At 44.6% G+C, this 13576-nt stretch overlaps 1 protein-coding gene across 1 annotated transcript in view; it reads right to left on the reverse strand.

The window, feature by feature from the left end:
• Window positions 1-13576, reverse strand: part of LOC146063823 (interleukin-20 receptor subunit alpha-like) — a 77521-nt gene that overhangs the window by 9988 nt on the left and 53957 nt on the right. Inside the window, exons 6-7 of the mRNA XM_083176616.1 lie at window positions 9414-9559; window positions 7489-7612 (exon numbers count right to left, since the gene is read on the reverse strand). Coding sequence (XP_083032742.1) covers window positions 7489-7612; window positions 9414-9559 — 270 coding nt within the window. The remainder of the gene's footprint in view (window positions 1-7488; window positions 7613-9413; window positions 9560-13576) is intronic.

Genomic DNA, 13576 nt, shown 5'->3' on the forward strand with positions numbered 1-13576 from the left:
TTATTCACATGTTTCAACATTTCAAGGAGCAGGCAGCCAGGCAGGCAGGCAGGCAGGCAGGGCTGGTGTATAATGCTGGTCTCAGGATACCTGCAAGTGTGTGTATGTGTCTTTTACACATAAATGTACGCATACACATAGATGCATAGAGTAAGTAATGCTAACTACAGCTATGCGTTGCTAAGCTATAGCACGCGTTGCTTGGCGGAGCGAGGCGTCATTGGATTTGCTAAGTGCATACACACTGTGTTTTATATATATCAGATTTGTTCATTGCCATACATCAACACTACTGTTTTGAAGGCATGCGAATTTGTCACCATTTGTGTTGGCGCAGAGACGCTGTTCATGTAAAGATGAACAATAAAGTTATTAACACAAATAACTGTGATCAACCAATGCCACCACCTGATTGGTTGATAGATGCCATTGTCAACATGGCGGAGACACGAAGGGCAGAACCCTTCACACATGCGGAGCTGAGGGTTCTTGTCTCCGTCATGGAGACAAGGCTGGGCCGTGCGGGGCCCTTCATCACAAACCGCCATAAGCGGAGGGCGTATGCTGCGGCAGGGCGCCGTATTTACGCCCGCACTCGGGTGCGTAGGTCCCTCGGGCAGCTGGAGAGGCGGTGGTCGGACCTCCGCAGGCGCCAGCCCCAGCTGCTCCATCAAATCAGGGGCGAAATTGCTGAGTGTGAGTATTTTAGCTATGAAATTTCGCACTTACAACATAGCATCTAGAAACAATAAAATGTGTCTCATGATAAGTGGGTGTCCATGGGTTTAAAAGTCCATAGACTGTTATGTGTGCTTCTTCCTGGTTAACATGCAGTCATGTGGCTTTTATATGTAATGCCATAGCATTGAGGATTCTGATGCATACAATGTGCCCGATCTAATATGTGTTACACATTTATAAATGCCTGGGTTGTAATGTGTGAACAAATTACTAACAATCACATAATAATTTAAATGTCACAATTTGGAATCCATTAACAGTAAGGAGCTACTTTCCTGCATCGTTTGCCATCATTATCACCCTTCCATGTATGTCTTGTTATGGATTAATACATGTGCCCCAATGACCCGACATTGACCATGATGTTTTTTTCTACCACACAGCACGAGCCCGAGCCCGACAGGCCCGTGAAGACGCGGAGGCAGCCCTGGGCCAGGAGGAGGCCCAAGACCCGGAGGAGGAGGTGGCGGCAAGGGTGGAGGAGGAGGAAGTGGAGGAGGAGCAAATGGTGGAGGAGGTGGTGGAGGAGGAGGAGGAGGTGCGTGAGGAGGTGGTGGAGGAGGATGTGGAAGCGGAGTTGGTGGCGGAGGAGGAGGTGTTGGTGGCGGAGGAGGAGGTGGAGGAGGATGTGGTGGTGGTGGTGGAGGAGGAGGAGGAGGAGGAGGTGGAGGAGGAGGTGGAGGAGGAGGTGGAGGAGGAGTTGGAGGAGGAGGTTCTTGTGGCAGAGGAGCTGGCGGAGGAGGGGGCTGAGGAGGCCACGGTTGCCCCGGAGAAATCGGATGACGAGGGGGAGGAGGCGTGCCAGGCCCCAGAGTACCAGCAGATCGGTATGTTAACATAATGCATCATTCATGAAGTAGTTGTACTGGTATTTCTTATGTAGCACTGGTGATAATCAATTTTGGGCCCATCCTATTCATATAGACCCCAAAGTGGGTAGCTACAGATACAGGTACGGGTTAGATGGGGTGTCCAAGGCATCCCTTTCATCCAGGACACCTCTCAATTACACAGGTTTGTGGGATGGGTTGGAGGTCCATTTTGACTGCCACATAACCGTTGTAGTTAAACAGGATCCAGGAGTAAAGGGATGAGTGGATCATTTGTGGATTAAAATCACCTGCTGCAAGCGTAGATTATGACCCATCAAATAGTGGAATCTATATGGTTGCTGAATGTTATTTATAAACTCTAGGATGTATGCTATAAATGGAGTAGGGGCCGGCCTACCTTGGAATGGAGTCACAAGTTGCCAGTGTCCCAGGAGCCTCCTCTACCTAAACACCCCCTGTAGTTCAGATTGTTTTTTTGACCTCACAGAATTGTAGGTTGGTTTAGACAGAATTAAGATTTTGAGGATGTGTACTGTGCATTCCTGACATTTGCATAACTCCCATGCCACGAACCATCACTGAACTTAGACTGAGCAGATTGGGACAAGTTCTTATTGACGGAGGCCATGACATGCTTGTCATTGGTTAGTCATGGGTGGGTTGTGACTGAGAAGAAACACTATGACTGTTATGTCTTCTGCAGAGTAAAGGGTAGAGGCCAAAAAAGACAGTATGTAGTAAATAAGTTTGCATGTATGTATATATGTATGTGTCATATCTATTTATCTATGTGTGTCTCTATCTCTCTACATAGATAGATATATATATATATATATATACACACATGTCACCTAGCATTTGTGCCATTTATGTCGCAGTATGTGAAATGTATGCATGAATAACATGACTAATTTTTGCCCCTTTGACATGCCCACAGATGACACCACACCAGCAGATGAGGGGGTGCGTGGGGCCGTCCTGCGAGCGGAGCACCACTTGCGGCTCCTTCTAGCAGACCTGCAGGACATCCGCGATCTGCTGCTTTAATTTATTATTGTAAAATATTTTTTTTCTATGTTAATGCAGTTTTTTAATAAATTCTTTATGCAAGTTCACAGTTGTTGGTTTTATTTGCACTTGAAACAGTATATGTGTATATTGTTTATAATCTTTTACACAGGGTGTAATACAAAGCATTGCACTTACATTGCTGTAAGGGTTAATGTGTGCAATGCATGTGTTAGGCATGCTTGTAAGGATATATTGGCATCTAATTGATTCCAATTCCAAATAAGCTGTTTTTTATGAGGATAGGTAATTGAATAAGTGGGTCATGTGATGTATTGCAGAAGATACTTCATAGTGGGTTGTTTGGCGTAAATACTCCGCTTACGGGCGGTAGCACCGCTTGGCTCCCGGTCGGATGCGGTATTTCCGAGCATACTCTGTAATACTCTGTAATACCGTGCAGAATCGGAGTGTTTCGCCCGCACACGCATGGTTTGTATGTCGTCCGTAAACACGCCCTGTTCTTAAAGAGTGAGTCCGTCCGAATACGGAGGACACGTGGGCGTTTCTACGGACGATGGCCGCATGCGGCAAAACACCGTGGCGTGCGGACCGCTCCGTAAGAATGCGGGAATATCCGCACCGATCTGAATAAGGGCCAAAGTTATTTGGAGTGATGAGACCAAAGTTTAACGGTTTGGCCACAACCATAAATGTTACATTCGGAGACTATTCAACAAGGCCTATGATGAAAGGTACACCATTCCTACTGTGAAACACGGAGGTGGATCACTGATGTTTCGCTGAGCTACAAAGGCACTGGAAACTTGGTCAAAATTTATGGCACGATGAATGCAGCATGTGATCAGAAAATACTGGAGGAAATTTGCACTTATCAGCCGAAAGCTGCTCATGAGACGTACTTGGATGTTCCAACATGACTATGATCCAAAACACAATGCCAAGTCGACCTGTCATTGGCTACCGCAGAATAAAGTGAAGGTTCTGGAGTGGTGATCTCAGTCTCATGACCTCAATATCATTGAGCCACTCTGGGGAGATCTCAAACATCCAGTTCATGCAAGACAGCCCAAGAATTTACAGGAACTTGAGGCTTTTTGACAAGAAGAATGGGCAGCTTTACCATCTGAGAAAATAAAGAGCCTCATCCACAACTACCACAAAAGACTTCAAGCTGTCATTGATGTTAAAGGGGGCAATACACAGTATTAAGAACTGGGGTATGTAAACTTCTGATCAGGGTCATTTGGGTAGTTTGGGTAGCCCACCCACCTTACAACCCAACTACAAGGCAGAATGTATTAAACTACTGATAAATGTTTTAATGGGTCAAACTTTAAACTGCAAAAATATCATCCCATCAGGTGATTAACATACTAATCACCCATCAGGGTGTATGTACAGTACAATGAAATCATCGTTTTGATCGCTTCGATCGCATCGCATGCGATCTGGTCCCATGCGATGCGATCGATGCGATCAAAACGATGTAATAAGATTAAATCGTGGGAGCCGTACTTGTTTCCTAGCACGGCGCCCACAATTTTAATCTTATTACATCGTTTTGATCGCATGCGACCAGATCGCATGCAATGCGATTGATGCGATCAAAACGATGATTTAGTTGTACTGTACATGCACCCTGATGGGTGATTAGTATGTTGTATGCACCCACATTCTTAACGCCGCTGCCACTATTAACGCCAACCCGAAGCGTGGCGAGCGAAGCGTACCGGTTTCCTGAAGCGTGGAAACCGGTACGCGTCCTCTGACCTTTTTATACTCCCACTATCCACGTCGGTGTGGAGTTGATTTTATATAGTGTGGCGAGCCCCGAAAGGGGACGCGGAAAACTTCACATGTATTCCGCGTCCGCTCGCCACACTTCGGGCTCGATGGCTCGCTGCACTTGCCACACTATATACATCAACATTTTAATGGCATGGGATGCGATTTTAAAATTGTACAGTGCGGCTCTTAGGACCCTAAAATCAGGTCCCATCGCATACCACTAATTAAGGCATGCTATGGTCGCCGCGCTATGAAACAAGTAACGAAATAACTATTAAACAGTAGTATATCTATATAGTTGATATAAGGCAGCTCGCCGGAATTGTTCACAAGAGTGTGGATGATTGGATAGACCGTGTCAAGATAGACAGTCAATAATACTACCCCAAAATGTGGACATGCACATGGATCGACATGGTCATAAGGTTGAAATGGGAAAGGTCAACAGGGTCAAAGTCGACATGGTCAAAATGTTGAAATGGAAAAGGTAGACACAATAAAATGTACACACATATGTCCCAATTAGTGTAATGCGTGCGCTCGCCATGCTAGGGGCTTGGTGCCACTATACGCCTGGCACACTATTTTATTCTCCCTCTATGCCGACATGGATGGTAAAGTAAGAACAAGCTGGTTAAGAAAGAAAGCACAAAATAATTCACATCAGCCTTGTCATGTGTCTACCTTTGTCATGTCAATATTTTCACCCTTGCGACCAGTTCACGGTTGGGGATTTTTTTCTCTTTGTTTAATATGAAAAGTGAACTGCAACAGTCTACTCTGCAACTGTGGGGCAGATTTATTAAGCTTGGAGAAGAGATAAACTGGAGATAAAGCGGAAAAAAGGTAAAAGGAGATAAAGCACCAGCCAATCAACTCCCAACTGTCTTTTTCAAACACAGCTGATTTGGCTGGTGCTTTATCTCCTTTTACCTTTTCTCTGCTTTATCTCCAGTTTATCTCTTCTTCAAGCTTAATAAATCTGCCCCTATATCCCTTAAAGATTTTGCACTGTTATACCCCTTTTACACCAAAACGCCGGGTCGCACCCGGCTTTTTTAGACCCAGGTTCAAGCCGGGTGCGACCCGGCGTTTAGTGCAATTTACACCGGGCGGACAGCCCGGCCCGCACCCCCCCCTCCTCTCCCGGTGCTTGGAGATGACAGGATGATGTCATCTCCAAGCGCCAATCACCGCCGCCGCCGGACCGGAACGCTGCTGGGGGCAGCCCAGCACTTAGGTAAGCTGCTGGGCTGCCCCCAGTCACCGCGCGCACCCCCCGCCGTCGCACAGGAGGTAAATGGATGCCGCACACAGGCATCCGTTCACCTCCCTCCCCCGCCGCCGCTGCTGTCTGCAGGGTATAGCAGACCGCAGCGCCGGCTGTCAGTGTCAGGCTGACAACCCGTCCAACCTGCGGACGCTGCGGTCCGCAGGTTGGACGTTCCCCATTCATGTAAATGGGAGCCGGGTCATCCGACCCGGCGTTCCCATTTACACCGCCCTCTACCCAGGTCCTAGCCGTGTTCTACTTAGGTCAGGACCTGGGTAGAAGTCCCGTGTAAAGGGACACGGCGTTAGGGATTTACACCACCGAAGATCCGGGTCTGACCCGCCGCTGACCCAGATTTTTCGGCGGTGTAAAAGGGGTATTACCTGGAAACCAATTCATATCCAAAAATTACATACACTGTACAGTAGACATTAAATCATCAGTGGAATATATACAATTGTTATTGAGACATTTATATGCATGCCCTTACTGTAAAGTCTTGTAACCATACTACAGTACAGTAGGGATGATGAAAAAAAGGTACGGACAGATACTGAGGCAGATGTATTAAGCCTGGCGAAGAGATAAACTGGAGATAAAGTAGAAGGAGATAACGCACCAGCCAATCAGCTGTGTTTAAAATATGACAGTTGGGAGTTGATTGGCTGGTGCGTTATCTCTTTCCAATTTATCTCCAGTTTATCTCTTTGCCAGGCTTAATACATCTGCCCCTAAGAGTGGTGATATGGACACATTCTAAGGTCTGCTACAAGGGGTTAGGTCTTTTAGATCTACAGTGTCAGTGTCTTACAATCAAAAGGTCGACTAATGGTCAACAGGGTCAAAATGGTGACAGTCAAAAGGACTAAAGTCAACAGGTCGACAGGGTCAAAAGGAGGACAGGGTCAAAATGTTGACATATTCGAAAGGTCGACCATGAAAAGGACGACGTTTGTTTTTCATGGTTTTTGGTAGATAAAGGTTGACAACTCAAGTCAACCTTTGTCGATCTCAAAAAACTCATGTCGACATTTTGACCATGTCATACTGTTAACTGTCGACCTTTTGACCTTGACAACCTTTTTAATGTTGACCAATGGTTGTCAAGCTCTTGATTTTCTACCTACACACTGTAGATCAAAAACATGGATACCAGCAAGAATTCGCTATGTATAACAAAGCAGCCCAGTTGTGTGTACTTTTGTACATGCACAGTCAGGCTATATTTTTCTTGCAGGCCACAAAAAATTCACTTTATCTGCTTATGTCATGTCTCAGCATTATTTGTCCACAAATGTGCACCTTAGGAGCTGATACATGTTGCACTCTAGTTCATTCTTCAGACAGTAATTGTAATTTTTAGCACTGCCAACACCTTTTAGCTGAGCACATGCAGCTGTGATGCCAATAGGGTTTTGTCACAAAACCTGCAATCAATTCAGTGAGGGTGTGTGGTGGGAATAAACATTTTCCATATTTATTTTGAGTGTAATTGCAGACAACCCCCATGGTTCTTCTTCCCCACTTGTGTATACAGGTGCATTGCACAGATGTCCTGTCTCTGTGTGCGTTCACCGAGAGGTCTGCAGAGGTCAGTTCCGGGGAAGGGGAGCCGGAGCGGGGGTGGGTGAGCGGTGTGGGGGTACAGGTGTGGCACGGGGGCGGGGAGTGGGGGAGCAGGAGGGCGGCCCGGACTGAAGGTCAGTCCCGGGCCCCAAAATTACTAGTGGCGGCCTTGACCCTGACAGAATCATGAAATAATATAAAAATATATGCTAAGAAGAAGTTGCAAATTACACATAGAGCTTACTATTTCCTTACCAGCTTTAGTTGTGACACATTTTTCGATTGACAGATTACTTTCTTTTCTCCCAAATACAGACACTTTCGCAGTTATACAGAATGTTGTATCAGAGTCTAAATGTTCTATCTTATAATATGGCACCTAGAAGAAAATGAGATATGGTCTTGACTTAAACCCTATGGATGATGTCAAACAGGCACACTATATAGATTTAAAAATACAATACAGATGGGGTCACACGTGCACAAGACTCCCACGACTCCCCTTCCGGCAGAGCTCTCAGCCTCCTCCCCGACGCTCCCGAGTCACTGTATGTGAAATATTTTTCCTTACAAGTCTGTATCTTGTATACAGTATATTTATTAAAATTTTCTTATATAGTGCATACATATTCCGCAGCGCTTTACAGAGAATATTTGAACATTCACATCAGTCCCTGCCCCAGTGGAGCTTACAAGCTATATTCCCTACCACATGTACATGCACGAGTGCACACAGACATTCGAGGGTTAATTTTTGTTGGGAGCCAATTAGCCTACCAGTATATTTTCGGATTGTGGGAGGAAACCGGAGTACCCAAAGGAAACCGACGCAAGTACTGGGAGAATATACAAACTACACACTATTAGGGCAATGGTGGGAATCGAACCCATGATCTCAGTGCTGTGAGGCAGTAATGCTAACCATTACACCATCCGTACTGCACATAGCCAAATATTGATCATTAAGGCAAAACTGAAACTCTATGCAGCCATATTCTTACTATACGAAAGAATATCCCTATTTAATGAACATATAAAAGTGTCTGAATTTAAAAATTGGCTCAATGAAAAGGGAAAGGAAGGAATAATGGTCCTGAGGTGTCAAATAATGATTCTAGATATCAAATAGATTACTGGGTAAGGGTGTATTTATGTATATCATTTTCTTTTTATCTTTGTTACTACAAAGTCTATGAATAGAAGCAAATTATCCTTATTAGATAAGATGAGGCATAGTAATTATTACGATCTCACTGGACAAATTCTTACAAAAGATACATTCCTATGAGGACTGAAAATATTTTTTCTGATATTCTACCAATTTTTAAAGTATATATTTTTAAATAATATACCGTGTACATTACATCAATTCGCCTTTTAGCCAATTCGTTTCTAAAATAGGACCAAGATTTGATATTGTAATACACCAAACCTTCAACAAACTGTAAACCCCATTCCTTTCCTTTGCTTTTGTTTTATTTTGTGACCCCATGGCATGTAATATAAATCCTTATTGCCACAAAATACTTTATGTTACTAACATTGGTAATTCATTTCATTGCATCTACTGCAGCAATAATGTGGGATCCATCACAGAGTTGTGAGGATATGCAACTATGCACACAATAAATTACTATATATTCTTCTTAATTGTGTAATATCTTATCTTATGAAATATATATAATTTGAAAATAAATGGCTTATGTTATAAAGTGGCATGCCGGAAGGCATCGATTCATAAGAAAGGAATAGAGAGTACCCTGGGATGTATCAGAGAAGGCTGGTGGCCCATTACAATTACATTAACATAATCTCTGTCTGGGCTCAGGACTGAAGGCCCAGCAGCTCTAACCCCCCCACCCCCGCCCTCCATTGATGGCATCCCTGCATGAAATATTACAAGGGTTTAACATTGTTGTATATCCTTAACACTATATCTTAAGGGGAGATTTATCAAATCTTGGAGAAAGATAAAGAAGATAGATGTAAACTATCAACCAATTACTTTCTGTATTTTACAAATACAGCCTGTAATATGGCAGTTAGCAGCTGTTTGGTTGGTACTTTATCTCTTTCTCCAAGGCTTGATTCATTGCCCCCTGAGTCTCCTTAATTCATTGCCCCCTAAGTTCACAATTAGAACAGTCTTATTTGGAAGAAGAAGAAAAAAACACACTTACATCGGTTTCCACAAAGTTTTTGTTATTCTTGTAAATATGATACTTTACAGGTTTGCAAATATGAAGAAATTCAACAGGGTGCGTTAGATTTATTTCAATTGATTTATCAGTCGAAAACAAGTTAACTGTTAGGGGTCCAAGTTCAGCTACAAAACAAAATTAAAAAAATATTGTAGTAAATAATTATTCTTTTATAGTGGCACCACTCTCTACTGCCATTACGGTACTTGTTTCCTAGCACGGCGCCCTTCGTAGGTGATCGTATACCTTAACTTAAGGTATGCGATGGACGCGACCGACACGATTTTAGGGCTATTTTTAGCCTTTTCCCCGACAATGAAAAAAGTCGCGTCCATCGCATCCCTTAAGTTAAGGCATGCGATGCGACCGATGCGATGGACGCGATTTTACATAGGGAACAATGTTAAATGGGCCAATGGACCCGATTTTTCATTGTATACTCACCCTTATGGGTATTTTACATGACAAATGCCCCCCCCCCCCCCCATTGTTAACACCACCCCACGATGAACGCCAACCCGAAGCGTGGCGAGTGGCAGCTGCGGTACGCGTCCTCCGACCTTTTCATACCCCCACTATCTATATAGTGTGGCGAGCGCAGCGAGCCACCGAGCCCGAAGCGTGGCGAGAGCGCACGCGTAATATCTGTGAAGTAATGCGCGTCCCCTCGTGGGGCTGTGCTCGCCACGCTTCAGGCTCGGTGGCTCGCTGCGCTCGCCACACTATATAAAATCAACTCCACGCCGACGTGGATAGTGGGGGTATGAAAAGGTCGGAGGACGCGTACCGCTGCCCCTTGCGGGCTCGCTGCGCTCACCACGCTTCGGGTTGGCGTTTATCGTGGGGTGGCTTTAACAATGGGGGGGGGGGCATTTCACCCATCAGGGTTGGGAAACAATAAAAATTGGGGTCTGGGGGGGCATTTAACATTGGGGCCAATGTAGAATCGGGTCTCAGGGACCATTTTACATTGATTCCAATGTAAAAATTGCGTCGATCACATCGCATGCGATTTGGTTGCATGCGATGCGATCAACGCGATTTTTGGGGTCCCGATGGATACAATTTTTATCGCTGGCGCAGTGCTAGGAAACAAGTACCGCCATTACTGAACATTTTTAATAACATTCAGAATTATTTTGTCAGAAATCACTTCACCCAGTTTTGTATATATACACTCTCTTTTATTTAAATACATTGCACTTTCTTTTTTAGTAAGCATCTTTTCTCATACACAAATGATTCGTGCAGACTGCCTATACGAATTTGTATTAGCGGCTGTATATACGGCCGCTAATAGAATAGTTATGCCATCGGAGGGTTACAAACCGTATTTTGTAAATTCCCCTCCGGAACACAACTTTGCATACGGTTGAAACAGCCGTATGCAGTCGTATTCATTAGTATTAAGAATATGAATACAAAATTTCATATTCATAGTCTTAGGAATTTTCCCCCTTTTATCACTTCACAGAGCTTAATAAATCTACCCCTCAGTCTGTGACATGGCAGGTAGGAGCTGATTGGCTGGCTGTTTATCACTCTCCATTTTATCACTTTTGAAGCTTAGTGCATCTGGCCCACAGTATATATAATAGATAGATACAGCAGATATATCGATAGCAGTTTCCAATTTATTGGAAATGTGCCAATGCTGGCTGTACCAATAATTAGACTAGACGGTACTCAAAATTGATATACAAATGTATTAATTAAAAATAAAATATATAAAATAATGACTCATCAGACATAAAAGTCCATGTGCACAACTAAAAACTATAGATGTAACACCCTGACATTAGGTGACATCAGTCACCAGGTTCCACAGTTTGTAAGGGGTTAATGCCCCAGCACAATGTATGCTGCCAGCCCAGCTGGGGTTAATTGCAGCAGGGGGCGGGAGTGATCCCCTGATTGACAGAAGAGCAGGAAGAGGAAGTAGAGAGAAGCCTGCAGGACTCATGTGGAGCGCAGGGGAGAGAGAGGAGCCCCAGCACCACAGAGCACAGGTGGCAAGTAAAGAGTGCAGCAGCAACAGAGCCCAGTCCCAGAGTGCAGCAGCAGCAGAGCCCAGTCCCAGAATGCAGCAGCAGCAGCAGAGCCCAGTCCCAGAGTGCAGCAGCAGCAACAGAGCCGAGCAACATTGTGAGCCCAGCTGAACCCTGCCTAATAATCGTAAGTGTGTCATTTTGATTTATGGGCTGCTGTGTCAAAGCAAATGGTCAGAGGGTGAGAGCATAGTTGGGGTTGTTAATCCTTGGCAGACTGTCCGAAGGAGTTGGCGATAGCATGTCCCCAGTACCGTACCAAGGTGTAGCTGAGTGTGGCAATGCGAAAGCGCCCACACTAACGTGACCTGAAGGTTGCACCAATAATTGCCAAGGACTCATCCATATAGATACCTGCCTTTGAGGTTTAAGGGTCTACATCAGAATCCCTGGAGTAATAGTACCACCCGGTGGCCCAAGAGTAAAAGTACAGCCTTTGTTATAACTTGAAGAGAAAACCTTTACTAGTCAAAGTGTGATTGTCTCCCTGGACGCTAGCTCGGTGCAGCGGTTCAGTTCAGGACTGGCTGGCCCTAGTAATAGAGAGTACTCAGGTACTGCAGGTTAGAATGTATTGTGATTATTGTTGATTATTGCTGAATTATTGTTGAGTTATCTGCATTGTGATTATTGTGTGATTATTCGCATTGCAATTGCTGTTGAAGTGCTTATATTGTGCCGAATACTGGAAGGTTGGAGACCCTAGTTACAGACCCAAGAATAAAAGGTCAAATTGATATTTGTTGTTCATCGTTCCTTGGTGTCCATTACGTGGAAGTGAGAAGACTTCTGGCCGGCTACAAAGAAGACAGGGTGTGAATTGGTTTCGGCGCCTGCAAACCAAGGTAATCGTGTTCCCGTTGCCGGTGGTTACATATATCACAGGGATACTTTACCGTGATGTTTGTTATTGAATTTACAATATGGTGGCTGACAAATTAAAGATATTACCATCTTGATTCTTCTCAGAGGCAAAAGGATTTTCAGAAGGGGGTTTCCAGAGGGGCAGAGCAAAGCACGGAGATGGACACTTAGGAGACCCAATATATGCTGGGTAGTTAAAGTATTATAGATAGACTAAACGTATATAAATTATATATATATATATATATATATATATACACACACACACACAGGGGCAACAACAGCAGTGTAGTCCCCTTGGCATAGCAATGTATTGGGGCCCCTACCGATCCTCCAGCGGTAGGGGTGGGGGAAGCTTTGATGTCCCGCGGGTGGTAGGGGGTATTATATCAACTGCTCAGCATGTAGGGCCTGGATCAGTAATTACCCCTTTGCTGCACAGATGGTGGGAGAAGGGGGCATTGGGCTGAATGAAGGGGCCCTGATACATAACTTCCAGGGTGGTAGAGGATGTTTAATATGCAGACGAGGGGTGTATAGTGTAGTGGGCTTATTATTCATAATTTTCTGGTGGGAGGACAGCTTGCTTGACTGCACATATCTCCAGTTCCCAGAAATAGATTTTAGATTTTAATGTAATTAAAAAGTAAAGAATCCCACCTACCAAATGGTATTAGGGACTAGGGGATCAGAGTACAGAAGGCAGTGCAATCCGCCACAGAGTATATAAAACTACATACCAGGTGTGTGGAGCTGGAGCAGTAACCAGCTGCTGGAAAATATCTCTGGTTTTGGGAATGGTAGAGACAAGCTTCTAGTGTCCATCAAAGGGGGAGAGTCCCAGCTTTTGGAATATACCCTCAGAAAAACAGGCTTGGATGGGGACCACTGCTTTGAAGTCAGATATCTCCGGTTCCCAAGGGCCGATTTTTTTAAATTCTTATACCCATGGAAAGAGGGGACCCTCAGCTTTCAAGCTAGGGTCCTTAGACTCCTGGCGAAGGGGGGTTTCTGGGTACTCAGAAACCCCCCCTGTGTGCGCTACTGCTTCTGGTGAGTGTTTGTGTCCAGAATCAGGTGACGCAAGAGTCCTATGTTGCCCTGTAGTTTCAAGGGCTCAGGCTTCCCATTTAAAACGATCTTCCTCTTTGGAAGCTGGAATCATTAGGGATCATGCATTTATTTGCAAAGGGTCCAGATGTATGAGGGATGTCAAGGGAGGGTGGACAG

The sequence above is a fragment of the Crinia signifera genome, chromosome 3, assembly GCF_055691185.1.
Source record: "Crinia signifera chromosome 3, ASM5569118v1, whole genome shotgun sequence".
NCBI classification, from domain to species: Eukaryota; Metazoa; Chordata; class Amphibia; order Anura; family Myobatrachidae; genus Crinia; species Crinia signifera.